The 14389-nt window shown below is 40.6% G+C and overlaps 1 protein-coding gene across 3 annotated transcripts in view; it reads left to right on the top strand.

Moving 5' to 3' along the window:
* The window catches only part of LOC126066513 (uncharacterized), a 55553-nt gene extending 41483 nt beyond the window's left edge, over positions 1-14070 (top strand). For 2 of the 3 annotated variants that reach the window (XM_049867640.1, XM_049867639.1), the window contains 3 exons: positions 750-856; positions 12562-12674; positions 13876-14070. In XM_049867640.1, the coding sequence (XP_049723597.1) occupies positions 750-856; positions 12562-12674; positions 13876-13887 (232 nt within the window). In that variant the 3' untranslated portion in view covers positions 13888-14070. The remainder of the gene's footprint in view (positions 1-749; positions 857-12561; positions 12675-13875) is intronic. The other variant, XM_049867641.1, reaches the window with a different exon arrangement.
* Positions 14071-14389: the final 319 nt, after the last annotated feature.

Raw genomic sequence — 14389 nt, 5'->3', positions numbered from 1 at the left:
TTTTTCAGGCCAGTCTTACAGATGAGGAAGATGGGGCCCTGAGAGGCCACATGGTCTGCCCATGATCACATGATTGACATTGCCAAAGCTGACCAGGAGGAGCCCAGGCCTTCACCCAGTGCCATGTCCACTCATGAAGCCAGGGCTTCCCAGAGGCCAGTGGGCAATACAGTGTCAGTCCATGAAGGAATGTCAGTAGTCTTCATGGAAATTAGAAAAAGAAATACAGTGCAGTTCACGTTTCTGTAAAGTTAAAATTATTGGATTTAAAGAGCTGTTCTTTATTTTGAAAGTATGCCCTTCCTAATCTTATATAAAAATATTTGTTATAGTGTTTCTGACTGAGAGTTGACCCACTGAAAGTTGCCAAACCTTTATCAGTCCCCCCATTTTTTTAAATTTTATTTATTTTTTTACATTTTACAAGTGTATAAAACCCAAAAGACTAGGAAGCTCTGTTCACTATCACACCATCCCTTTTGAATAAATAAATGAATGGATGAATGACCTTGAAAATGAAAAGGGTTAAGGCAACAAAAAAAGCCTTATCCTACCAGTATGTAGAAGAAGCATCCAAACTAGAGAGATTATATTGGACAGAAGTTGATTCAGGATGTCTCCAGCCTCAAACTGAATACATCGTCTTAGAGTAGGGATGGGGGAAGAACCCAAAAAGAAAAATTACCCCCAAATAATTGGATTGTTCTTTAAGTAACCAAACTTGGTACAATGCCATTTTGTTTTAACAGCCTGATCAAACACTCTGCCCATTTAAGAGAGCTTGACCTTGGGAACAACGTCCTAGGAGAAATGGCTGCTGCTGATATACTTGAAGCACTGAGAGTGAGAAATACAGGTAGAGCATTTTTATTTATGTACCCCTCCTCCGCCTACCCGAATCCACTCATTTCTAAACGCTGTACGACTCAAAACTTGCTCCACTTTTGAATTAACTGTCATAAGCTAAGTGATGACCCTGGCACATTGTCACAGGTCAGCCATCATGGTATGACTCTGCCCAGTGATTTGGACAGAGTTTGAGAACTTTTATGATGTCACGTGTACCTGCAATTCAATGGATTTCTCTTTATATATGGCCTTTCTGACCCTGGGTTTATAGTTCTGCCAAGATGATTTGCTAGGCCATGGTCTTGCAAAGGAATTGGACAGTTTACTATGCAAATTAGATGGCCTACAAAGGTGATTGGTCAGTTTGTGGTCTCGGTGGGAGGAGTAGTTTATAAAAGAGCTAATTCCACAGAGCTTGAGGGGTGCCTCATTACCATCAAGAAGAAGTACCTGGAGCAGAGCATGTCCTTTGGACCCAGGGTCCCTGCACTGAGAACCTCCTAGACCCAGGAGAGGGAGAGAGTTATAACACTGAGAATGGTAAAAGATGGTGAGATATGGCAAGAGATGGTGAGAGACAGCATGGTAGCAGCATGAACAGTAGCCAAGAGACACAGCAGGAACCAGAAGACCAGTGCAAGACAACTGCAGTGGACTTCCCAGTCCACGGAGCGAGGTGGCTGCAGTGGGCTTGCCAGCCCACACAGCGAAAGAGCTGAATGCCTTCAGACAGGAGGCTTGTTGGCGGAGTGGGGTACCTCCAGGCACTTGTCAGTGGAGCTAAAGAGCTGTAACACTTGCCTGAACAGGGAAGAGGTCAAGAGGAGGCTAGCGTGGCCAGAAGAGGGGCCAACTAGCCCGGCTGAGAAGCATGGCCTGCTGCAGGCATGGCCAAGAAGGAGCTGAGAGCTTAGTTGGAAGCTGTCCTGATTAACAAACTGTATCCTGTCTCCTGAGTTGTATCCTGTGACCTTCAAGTTGATCCTGACCCTGAGTTGTAGCCTGTTACTTCCCTAATAAGCCCCAAAATTATGAGTATGGTCTATGAGTTCTGTGTGGTCATTGCAACGAATTATCAAACCCAGCAGAGAAGTAGAGCGTGTTGTGGGGAGAAGCCAGGGATCCCCAGAGACTAGTGGTCAGTCCAGTGTCAGTCCATGAAAGAGTGGTCAGCAGTCCTCACGGAAATTAGAAAAATAAAGATGGTGTAGTCCATTTTTTTTTTTTGTAAAGCTAAAATTATTGGATTTAAAGAGCAGTTCTTTAAACTCTTCCTAATTTTATGTAAGAAAAAAAATTTTTTTTTTCTTGTAGTGTCAGAGTTGGTAAAAAAGACTGGAGAGTGGAGATATGTCTGACCTCCACCTTACAGGGATCCGCTTTGGGCTAATGGTGAATCTCCTCCCTCCTCCTGAACGTAGACAGGACCTGATGCTACTAGGTTACAGGACCCTTTGATCTAAGTAATGAATGTCTTTAAAATGGAAATTTCTCTATTGCTTTTTCTTTTCTCTCTCCTCTTACCCTTGCCTGTCCTCCAAGGGACCCTCTCCCATTCTCTATTCTGTTCCCTAGTCCAACCTGCAAATATTTCTCTAGCTATCAGTTGGAAAACTCAAGTAAAGATTCTGATGTGCTGCGAGGACCAGAAGGCAGAAAGGGACAGGAAAGCTGGAAATGGGGAACCCCAAGTTCGAGAAAGGGAGAGTGTTGACGTGACGTGGGGTTGGCAACCAATGTCACAAAACAACATGTGTATTAATTGTTTAATGAGAAATTAATTTGCTATGTAAACCTTCGTGTAAAGTACAATTAAAAAAAGAAAGCAAATACACACACACATATACATTTTTAGTCTCATAAATATTAAAGATTTTTTCTACCCAGAATGATAAACCACCTTACATTGGTGTTTTTTTCTAAGAATGATACTTCTTTCCGTCTTGCTTCCCTCCCGAAGTAATAAATAGTTTGTATGTGCCAAAATTGATATATTATGATTAGAACTCACTGGTTCATAGTAGCTCAATGCTAGCGTAAGAGAAAATTGGCCACAGACATGTAAACTAAGCAAAAACCAAGTCTGAGAGAAGCTTAAAGGAAAAAAAGAAAAAGAATTCTCAGTTTCAAATTCCTAATGCCTTGCCTGGCACACCAAGTTATGCTGCCCTTTGGAGCCCTCACGTTCGCCTCCATAGTCCCCCTTCCACCTGTAAGTGATCCGGCAATTTCAGTTTGCAACAAAGGAATAGAAATATATTTTCCTTAGCTGGAAATATTTATTTCAACGTGCCCTTTCTATCCTTTTTCTCATACCTAAGAATAAAAAAGTATATTAAAAAAAGATTCTGATGTGCTTTCTGGGTGGAAAAGAATGGTTAAGTTGTGATTGGCGTAGGAGAACATTAGGGTATTTTATGACCATCTGATCATTTGGAAATAAGGGAATCACAGGAGGAATGAGTTATTTATTGTTGGCCTCCCCTACGCCTCCGTCACCAATATGCATGACCAGAGTTGTTGATAGCTAGGCTGACTGCTGATGGAGAAAAAGAAGCGAAGAAAGCTCACTTTAAATGAAGCACAATGAAAGACATCGTAAATGGATTTGAAAATGTAGATTCAATGTGAAGAAAAGGTGGAAGAAATCTTGACCCGTTATCTGGCGGGTTACAGGGAAAGAATTAAATAGCACCAGCATGAGGTCTTTGTTATTTCTTCAGTAATGCAGTCTTACAGGTATGGTATAATTATAGATTGCGTTTTGTTGTTGTTGTTAAACACTGGCAGTGGCAGTGTTTTAGAGAGAAGAATTATAATGCTATTACTGTCTACTGCATTGGCGTTTTTGGCTAACAAATTGGATGATTCCAAGATTTTTTTAATTATCCCTTTATTTTCGAGAAACAGAACATCTGCTTCTTAGTCCATTAGAGTTGAATGTAAATTCACAGAGTTATTCTGCTAAAATTAATTCAGATTTAATTTAGACTCAGTAACTGAAGGCAGGTTCATGATTTCATTTTGTTTTCCCTGCACTAGAGTAACTTTTTTCGTTATACACTGGGAGAAGCAGGTGGTTTTCTAACCCTTTCCATAGTTAATGCTGATGAGGGGGGGTCTCAGTCGCCTTGATGGAAAATGATTACCATTGGGTGTGCCTTTGTAGCTGTACAACATTGGCCTTGCTTCGTGAATGGTCCAATTTGCATACATGAGAAGGTAATTAAATGCCCACCTGAAAATAGAAATACTCATTAAAAAAAAAATTAAAAAGTAATTAATTGTTCAAGAAATCCATTTTTTACAATAGCGCACTATATGTCCTGAACAGCCTCAATGCATGAGTATCTTGAACTAATTATGGGATGTTTCTGATGGGGCACTTCAGTCAGATTGTTAGTTTAAACACCAAGAAAATTGCTCAAAACCGGGTTAATTGGCTGAATTCTGTAGGAAAAGTGCCTTGCCATTCAGCCCTCGTGGCATCATTTTAAACACTAACAACAATTAGTAATATCACTGATTATAGAAATAACGTTCCTTTTTTTTTTTTTAAATTGTACTTTAGATAAAGGTTTACAGAACAAACTAGCTTCTCATTAAACAGTACACATGCTATTTTGGAAACCCTGGTGGTGTAGTGGTTAAGTGCTATGGCTGCTAACCAAAAAGTCAGCAGTTCAAATCCACCAGGCACTCCTTGGAAACTCTATGGGGCAGTTCTACTCTGTCCTATAGGGTGGCTGTGAATCGAAATCGACTCGACGGCAATGGATTTGTTTGTTTTTTACACATACTGTTTTATGACATTGGTTAACAATCCCACGACATGTCAACGCTCTCCCTTCTCAGCCTTGGGTTCCCTATTACCAGCTTTCCTGTCCCTCTCATACCTTCTAGTCCTTACCCCTGGGCTGGTGCGCCCCTTTAGTCTCGTTTTGTTTTATGGGCCTGTCTAATCTTTTGCTGAAAGGTGAGCCTCAGAAGTGACTTCATTACTGAGCTGAAAGGGTGTCCAGGGGATATACTCTCAGGGTTTCTCCAGTCTCTTTTAGGCCAGTAAGTCTGGTCTTTTTTGTGAGTTAGAATTTTGTTCTACATTTTTCTCCAGCTCTGTCCAGGACCCTCTATTGTGATCCCTGTCAGAGAAGTCAGTGGTGGTAGCAGGGCACCATCTAGTTGTGCTGGACTCAGTCTGGTGGAGGCTGTGGTAGTTGTGGTCCATTAGTCCTTTGGACTAATCTTTCCCTGATATCTTTAGCTTTCTTCATTCTCCCTTGCTCCCAAGGGTTGAGACCAGTGGAGTATCTCAGATGGGCACTCACAGGCTTTTAAGACGCCAGGCGCTACTCACCAAAGTAGAATGTAGAACACTTTCTTTATAAACTATGTTATGCCGGTTGGGCTAGATGTTCCCAGAGACCATGGTCCCCACAGCCCTCAGCCCAGTGATTCGGTCCCTCAGGGAGTTTGGATGTGTCTATGGAGCTTCTATGACCTTGCCTTGTACAGGTTGTGCTGGCTTCCCCAGTATTGTATACCAAAAGTTACCAGTTATCTATTGTCTATTTAATGTTTTTCCATCCCCACACCCCCCCCCCGTAATCATCAAAGATTGTTTCTTTTTGTATGTAAACCTTTTCATGAATTTTTATAGTAGCGGTCTCATACAATATTTGTCCTTTTGTGATTGACTTATTTCACTCAGCATAATGCCCTCCAGATTCATCCATGTTGTGAGATGCTTCGCAGGTTCGTCATTGTTCTTGATCGTTGTGTAGTATTGCATTGGGTGTACACCATAGTTCGTTTATCCATTCATCTGTTGATGGGCATCTAGGCTGTTTCCATCTTTTTGCTATTATGAGCAATGCTGAAATGAACATCGGTGTGCAAATGTCTATTCGTGTGATGGCTTTTATTTCTCTAGGATATATTCCTAGGAGTGGGATTGCCGGATCATATGGTATTTCTATTTCTGCCTTACTAAGGAAGCGCCATATCATTTTCCAAAATGGCTGTACCATGTTGCATCCCCCTCAGCAGTGTATAAGACTTCCAGTCTCCCCGCAGCCTGTCCAACATTTGTTATTTTCTGTTTTTTTGATTTGTGCCAGTAATGCCAGGGTGAGGTGGTATCTCATTGTGGTTTTGATTTGCATTTCTCTAATGGCTAGTGATCACAAGCATTTCCTCAAGTGTCCCTTAGCCACTTGAGTGTCATCTTTGGTGAAGTGTCTGTTCATTTCCTCTGCCCATTTTTTAATTGGATTGCCTTTTTGTTGTAGAGCTGTTGGGTTTTCCTGTAAATTTTAGAGATTAGATCTTTGTCGGATTTGTAATAGCCAAAAAATTTTTTTCCCATCTGTAAGTTCTCTTTTTACTCTTTTGATTAAGTCTTTTGATGAGCATAAGTGTTTAATTTTTAGAAGATTCCAGTTATCTAGTTGATCTTCTGGAGTTTCTATGTTGTTAGTTATGGTTCGTATCCTGTTAATGCTATGTATTAGGGCCTCTAGTGTTGATCCTATTTTTTCTTCTATGATCTTTATAGTCTTTGGTTTTATATTTAGGTCATTGATCCATTTTGAATAAGTTTTTGTGTATGGTGTGAAGTATGCATCCTGCTTCACTTTTTTGCAGATGGACATCCAGGTTTGCCAGCACTGCTTGTTAAAAAGACTGTCGTTTCCCCATTTGATGAACTTTGGGCCCTTGTCAAAGATCAGGTGACCATAAGTGGATGGATTTACATCTGGGTTCTCAATTCTGTTCCATTGGTCAATGTATCTGTCGTTGTACCAGTACCAGGCTGTTTTGACTACTGTAGCTGTATAGTAGGTTCTGAGGTCAGGTAGTGCAAGTCCTCCTACTTTATTCTTTTTCTTCAGTAGTGCTTTACTTATCCAAGGCCTCTACCCTTTCCATATAAAGTTAATGATTAGTGTTTCTATCTGTTTAAAGAATGTTGTTGGTATTTAGATCGGAATTGCATTGTATTTGTAGATTGCTTTGGGTAGAATTGTCATTTTCACAATGTTCAGTCTACCTATCCGTGAGCATGGTACCTTTTTCCATTTATGTAGATCTCTCTTGGTTTCTTGCAGTAGTGTTTTGTAGTTTTCTTTGTATAGGTCCTTTACATCCATGGTTTGATTTATTCCCAAGTATTTTATTTTTTTAGGGACTATTATAAATGGTATTGTTTTCCTGATTTCCTTTCTGTCGTTCTCTTTACTGGTGTATGGGAATCCGACGGATTTTTGTATGTTTATCTGCTACTCTGCTGAATCTTTCTATTAAGAACTAATGTTCTTTTGATTGCTTCTGTGTTTTTATCATTTGCAAGTTAACAAGCTAATTTCTAATTCTCATTCTAGTTCTTTCATGAAATCCAAAATAACAGCCTGGAGTCACTTATTTGCCCACCAAGGAGTTCTTAATGACCTACCTTTAATGATGGGATACGCACATGAAAGCTTCCTCAGAAACATCAACAGCCTCACTTCTTTAAAAAAAGAAAAGACAAAAACTTAACAAAAAGACAAACTGCTGTCCACATCTTACAGGGTTTTTTTTGACTAAGGGGACAAAATACTTCAGGATTACTTCATTCGGTCATTCTTTACTTATTTCTTTCAATATATATTTATTAAATGTCTACTATGTGTCAAGCACCGTTCTAGATTCTGGGACAGGGAGCAATGAATTTCCCCCTTAATCAGGCTTACTTTCTAGCAGAGGATGACAGGTAATATACCACCAACAACAAAAAGAATGAAAATATATAGTATTGTGTATCAGATGGGGAGCATACTTGGGAGAAAAAATAGAGTAAGAAAGAGTGATATAGACTATATGTCAGGGCTGGGAGATTGCAATTTTAGTTAGGGTAGCCAGGGAAGGCCTTACTCAGAAGGGACATATGAGTAAAGACATGAAGGAATAACGGAATGAGCCTGCAGATATCCAGGGAGGTGCATCCCAGGTGGAAGGAACAGCAATTGCAAAGGTTTTAAGAGAGGAGCCTATAACATGTGTTCCAGCACCAGTAAGGCAGCTAGCAGGGCTGGAACGCAGTATACAGAATGGGATGGTAATAAGACAAAAAAATCCAAGATGAAAGGATGTAGGGGAGGGAACTCTCTAGACAGTTATGAGGACTTAACTTTTTAACTCAGTTGAAATGGAAAGCCATCTGAGAGTTTTGAGCAGAGTGACCTGATGTGACCTACTTTTTAACAGGATCATTCTAGCTCTATGCTGAAAATAGACTGGAGGGGAGGCAAGGGCTGCAGCAGGGAGACTACTTAGGGAATTTCCTCTGGAGAAATTGAGCAGGCCCTTTCAGAAGATTCAAGATATCCAGCAATGTGGAGAATTGAGGGGGCGGCCGGGTCGGGGGATGTGAAGCTGAAAAGAAGAGGATTGAAAGAAATTCTGCACACTGAACAGTTGGGACTCTGTCTTCACCACCACCCCAGCCTCCTTTGACTTTTCCCAGAACGCTCATAGTCATGTAAAAGATGGAAGTATTTGTCATGGATTGAACCGTGTCCCCCCAAAATATCTGTCAACTTGGCTAGGTCATGATTCTTTTGTATGATTGTATGATTGTCTACCATTTTATCATCTGATGTGATTTCCCTATGTGTTGTAAATCCTATCGCTATGATGTAATAAAATGGATTAGCGGCAGTTATACTGATGAGGTCTACAAGATTAGGTAGTGTCTTAAGCCAATCTCTTTTGAGATATAAAAGAGAGAAGCGAGCAGAGAGACATGGGGACCTCATACCACCAAGAAAGCAGCGCCAGGAGCAGAGTGCGTCCTTTGGACTTGAGATGCCTGTGCTGAGACGCTCCCAGACCAAGGGAAGACTGATGACAAGGACCTTCCTCCAGAGCCAACAGAGAGAGAAACCCTTCCCCTGGAGCCAGTGCTCTGAATTCAGACTTCTAGCCTACTGGACTGTGAGAAAATAAACTTCTCTTTGTTAAAGCCATCCACGTGTGATATTTCTGTTATAGCAGCACTAGATGACCAAGACAATAGTCTTCTTTGAGAAATTGAATAGCCCCCCAAAAAGAAACTCTAGATGCTGATGCTGGCCACCACTCATAGAGGCCTAGCAGGTCAATGAGCCCTGCACATACACAGGAGCTTCCCATTAGCCTTTGGATGCCTCATGCTTCACCCTGAACAGAAATCTGAGAATCTCCAGACACTTGAGGAAAGACTCCAACATAAGAGACCAAGCCTGAAACAAACAGACAGGAAAAAGAAAAAAAAGAAAAAAAAAAAGAGAGCCCTGAAGACGTAGAAATGATACAGAAAACTTAAAAAACAAACAAAAAACACAGCTGTGACATCCTAGACAAGAGAGAAGATAATGCATCTGTAAAACAAGAACAAGATGCTATATAAAAGAGAACAACCAGAAAATAAGTAAAAATGATAGTCCAAATAAAAAAGAGTTCAAAAGAAAGGTTAAAGATGAAGTCAAGAAAGTCTTCAGAAAATAGGGCAAGAAGATACGAAGATTAAAAATCGGAGAGAAAACAGAAGAGATAAGGGAACAGTCTCAGAACACCAGCATCCAACTAATAGTTTCAGAAACAGAAAATGAAGAAAGTGGGAAGAGGGAATTATCAAAGGAATAAATAAGAACTGTCCCAGAGTCCATTTAAATGTTAAAAAAGCCCATTGAGTGTCCAGCACAGTGAGTGATAAAAGGTGTATACTCATGGCATTCAGAACAGTGGAAATAAAGAGAAGATCCTAAAAGCATCCAAAAAAAATTTTTTTTTTAATTCTTTTTTGTTTTTTGCCCCATTCAATGGGGAAAGAATCATCTCTTTAATAAATGGTTCTGGGACAAATGAATGTCCACATGCAAAACAATGAAGCTGGATGATACCTCACACCATATGTAAAAATTAACTTAAAATGGATTAAGAATCTAAATCTAAGAACTAAAACCATAAAACTCTTAGAAGAAAACATGAGAATAATGCTTTGGGATCTATTTTTTGAACAATGATTTTTAGATATGACACCAAAACCATGAGCAACAAAAGATAAACAGATAAATTGGACTTCATCAAAATTAAAAACTTTAAAAAAAAAATTTTTTTTTTTTTTTTTTTTGTGCATCAAAGGACTTTATCAACAATGTGAAGAGACAACCTACAAATTGGGAGAAATTTTGGGGGGAACCATCTATGTGGTAAAGATTTAGTATCTAGAATATGTAAGAACTTCTACCACAAATGGTTAAGTGCTGGACTACTAACCGAAAGGTTGGTGATTCAAACCCACCTAGAGGTCACAGCAGGGGCAGGTGGGTTATCCAATAGGCAAGGTAAGCATGGTGCTTAACAGATCATCTGTAGTGAACAATTTCGCATTTTTTTCCCCACATCAAAGGATCTGCTTCTAAGTGTGGCTGGCATCTGCCTCTCTCCCAACCTCACAGCACCTTCCTATAGAATCAAAGCCTCTTTAAATTTACTACCCCTGACAAGGGCTGGTTATCCAATAAGCAAGGTAAGCATGGGCTTAGTTGTGCTTACTTGCTAATCTGTAGTGAAGAATTCACAAAGATGTGGTGAAACTCATACGAAATTGTTCACTACAGATCATCTGGTAAGCAAGATAAGCACCATGTTTACCTTGTTTATTGGATCATCTGCCCCTGGGTCACATCCTTGAAAACCCTATGGAGCAGTTCTACTCTGCACACATGGGGTCACCCTGAGTCGGAATCAACTGGATGGCAACTAACAACAGCTTAGCAACAAAAAAACAGACAACTCAATCAAAAAATGGGAAACGGACTTGAATAGACATTTCTCCAAAGAAAATATACAAGTGGCCAACAAGCACATGAAAAGATGTTCAAAGTAATTAGTCATTTTTGTTGTTGGGTGCCACAGGATCCATTTCTACTCATAGTGGGCCCCATTTGGCAGAGTAAAACTATCCCATAGGTTTTTCTAGGCTGTAGTCTTTACTGGACCAGATTGCCAGGTCTTTCTTTCATGGAGCTGCTGGGTGGGTTGAACCCTAAACTTTTGGTTAGCAGCCACGCACTTAGCCATTGCACCACCAGCGCTCCTCAGTCATTCAAAAAAAAAAAATTCTGACTCACAGCGACACTATAGGCAGAGTAGAACTGCCCCATATGGTTTCCAAGGTGCAGGTGGTGGATTTGAACTACTGACCTTTTGGTTAGCAGCCGAGCTCTTAACCACTGCACCACCAGAGAGAAATGGAAATCAAAACCACAGTGAGATACCATTTCATACCACTAGGAAGGCTATAATCAGAAAAATGGAAAACAACAAGTGTTGGAGAGGATGTGAAGAAATTGAAACCCTCATTTATTGCTGGTGGGAATGTAAAGTGGTGCGGCTGCTGTGGAAAACAGCTTGGCAGATCCTCAAAAAGTTAAACACAGGATTACCACATGACCCAGCAATTCCACTTCTACTTATATACCCAAAAGAATTTAAAGCAGGAACACAAACAGTCCCTTGTACACCCGTGTTCACTGCAGCACTATTCACAATAGCCAAAATGTGGAAACCACCTAAACGTCCATCAACAGATGAATGGGTAAATAAAATGTAGTACCTACATACAATGGAATAGTACCCAGCCATAAAGAGATGGGGAGTCCTGATACACGCTATGACATAAATGAACCTTGAAAACATTCTGCTAAGTGAAATAAGTTGGTCACACAAGGGCGTATATTATATGATCCCACTTATATGAAGTATCAAGAACCAACAAATGTATAGAGACCAAAATTTATTAGTGGCTACCAGAGGTCGGAAGGTGGTGGAAGGGAGGGAGTCAGTACTTAGGCGGTTTCTGTTAAGGGTGATGGAAAAATTTGGAAACAATGGTGATGTTTGCACAATGTGATGAAAGTAATTAATGTCAATAAAATGTTGAAATGGCAGATGTTTTTGTTACATATATATTTACCACAATATAAAAAAAGATTTGCGTATAAGAACTGGAAATCAGAATGGTGTTGGACTCCCTAACTGGAAGCGAGAGGGAATGGAGCACTCTCATGACAACGCTTCAAGATTTCTAGGCGTTCCTAATTTCTAAGCAAGTATAAGGATAAAATTAAGATGTTTTTGGCATGCAAGGACCCAAATATATACACTGGTTGGCCAACCCTGGTTCATGTGCCCATCCCTGAAGGGCAGACATTGGAACCCCAATGTAAGCTCAAGGGATCATTCCGGAAAGAAGCTGGGCAGGCAAAAACAAGAGCTGTCCACTACAGATGGGCAGCCAATAATGGAATTAGAGCTGGTGAGTGACAAGATCAGAATTTTGTTTTCAAATGATTAATCTGGTACATGGTCTAGGATAGATTTGTGGTCGGAGAACGCTGAGGTTAGGAAAACCAGTTAGGAGGCTATTATAATCATTCAGGTAAAAGACATGACAGTGGAAATGGAAAATAAAGGATAGGTATAAGAGGTTATTATAGAAGTAAATTAATTTTTATGATCATTCACATGAAGAAGAGATAGGGGAAGAGTAGCACGTGAAAGGAAAGTTGCCCAGCTGGTAAAATGTGAAAGAATGCCATACTCAGAAGCCTACAACCCAATCTTAGGGAAAGACCATGAAATATCCTACCCATTTGCTGGCTATTATGTTCTTCATTCTCTCAGGTGAACTGCCAGTCTTAAAAATTACAGTCACTCCCCAGATCTCTTCTGACATCTTCAGATCTATTTGGAAAAATAGCAAGAAATCTAGTATTACCCATAAAAAGAAGAAAAAGGTAAGCTCTTAAGTGTCTGTATGGGGCAGCAGCAGCCACCAGAGGGTCCTCCTTAGAGCCTGGGGCACTCAGCAGGGCACGTCAGCACCAGGTTTTGCACTTGTTGATGGTCATGAGATTACAGTTCTAGGCAACACACCCCAACCTATGGCTCCATTCTAATGGGTGACGAATGTTCCAAGGAATAAGTAGTAAGAGAACAACATAGTTCCCTCAAAGACTAGTGCAGACCCCACCACCACTTAACCATTCCTTTCGTTGTTACTTGCTGTCCAATGGGCTCTGACTCAGGGTGACCTATGTCTAACAGAACAAAATCGTTGCTGGGTCCTGCGCCATCTTCATGATCGGTATGTTTGAGTCCATTGCTGAAGTCACCATGTACTGCCTTTCAGCCTTGGGGGCTTATCTTCCAGCATGATATAGGACAATGTCCTGTTGTGATCCATAGGTTTTCATTAGCTAATTTTCAGAAGTAGATTGTAGGCTTTTCTTCCTAGTCTGTCTTAGTGTGAAAGCTCCACTGAAATTTGTCCACCCTGGGTGACCCTGCTGGTATTTGGAATACTGGTGGCATAGCTTTGAACATCATAGCAACAAGCAAGCCACCACAGTATGACAAACTGACAGATGAGTGGTACCTCCCTAACCCCCACCAAATTCTGGTTTCCTGCTAGCCTGTGGTTGATCTGAAATGGTGAATTTACCTCAATTCTTTCTGAAGACTGTGTTATCACTTAGGGGGTACTGGAGGTACTGGTTTACGTATACCCGTTGCCATCGAGTCGATTCTGATTCATACTGACCTGATAGGATAAAGTAGAACTGCCTCAAAGGATTTCCAAGGCTGTAATCTTTATGGGGAGCCTTGGTGGTGCAGTGGTTAAGAGATCTGCTGCTAACTAAAAGGTTGGCAGTTCGAATCCACCGGCCACTCCTTGGAAACCCTATGGGGTAGTTCTACTCTGCCCTGTAGGGTTGCTATGAGTCGGAATTGACTCACTGGCAACAGGGAATCTTTATGGGAGCGGACTGCCACAACTTTCTCCTGCAGAGCAGCTGGTGGGTTTGAACTGCCAAACTTTCGGTTAGCGGCCAGGCACTTAACTACTACCTACTCTCTTTTTTTTTTTTTACTCTCTAGTGTATGAAGTTGAACTTCCTTTTTCTTTTTTTAATTTTTCTGTTTGTTATTTAACAGGCTAAAAACTGAATATGGATGCCATCTCTTCCCATGACCAGGCGGACGTACCTAGAAAGACATCACCTGTTTCATGATATTTTTCACTGTAATCAAGTCCCTTTCAAGTTCCAAAGTTTGATAAGACTATTTTATGAAATTTCAAAGTGGTGCTAACCCTATCACACTTAATATTTTCTAAAATGCAGGTTTCACAAGTGGGCTTTAGTAAAAATAGGTGTGATTCTTTTCTGGGACTTCTTGTGCACGTGAAATTTATAATTTGGGAAAGTCATGATCTCTACCTAAGTAAGAAAGACTCTTCTTTCTAAATATAACTGTAATTGGAAATAATAGGGATGTTTGGAAATAATAACCACTTCCTAAATGACAACCCCCCAAAACACCGAACCCATTGCTGTCGAGTCAATTCTGACTCCTAGTGACCCTATAGGATAGAGTAGAACTGCCCCATAGGGTTTCCAAGGAGCGGCTGGTGGATTCAAACTGCAGATGTTTTTGGTTAGCAGCCGAG

The sequence above is a fragment of the Elephas maximus genome, chromosome 23 (assembly GCF_024166365.1).
Source record: "Elephas maximus indicus isolate mEleMax1 chromosome 23, mEleMax1 primary haplotype, whole genome shotgun sequence".
NCBI classification, from domain to species: domain Eukaryota; kingdom Metazoa; phylum Chordata; class Mammalia; order Proboscidea; family Elephantidae; genus Elephas; species Elephas maximus.
This window is presented reverse-complemented; position numbering and strand designations above follow the sequence as displayed.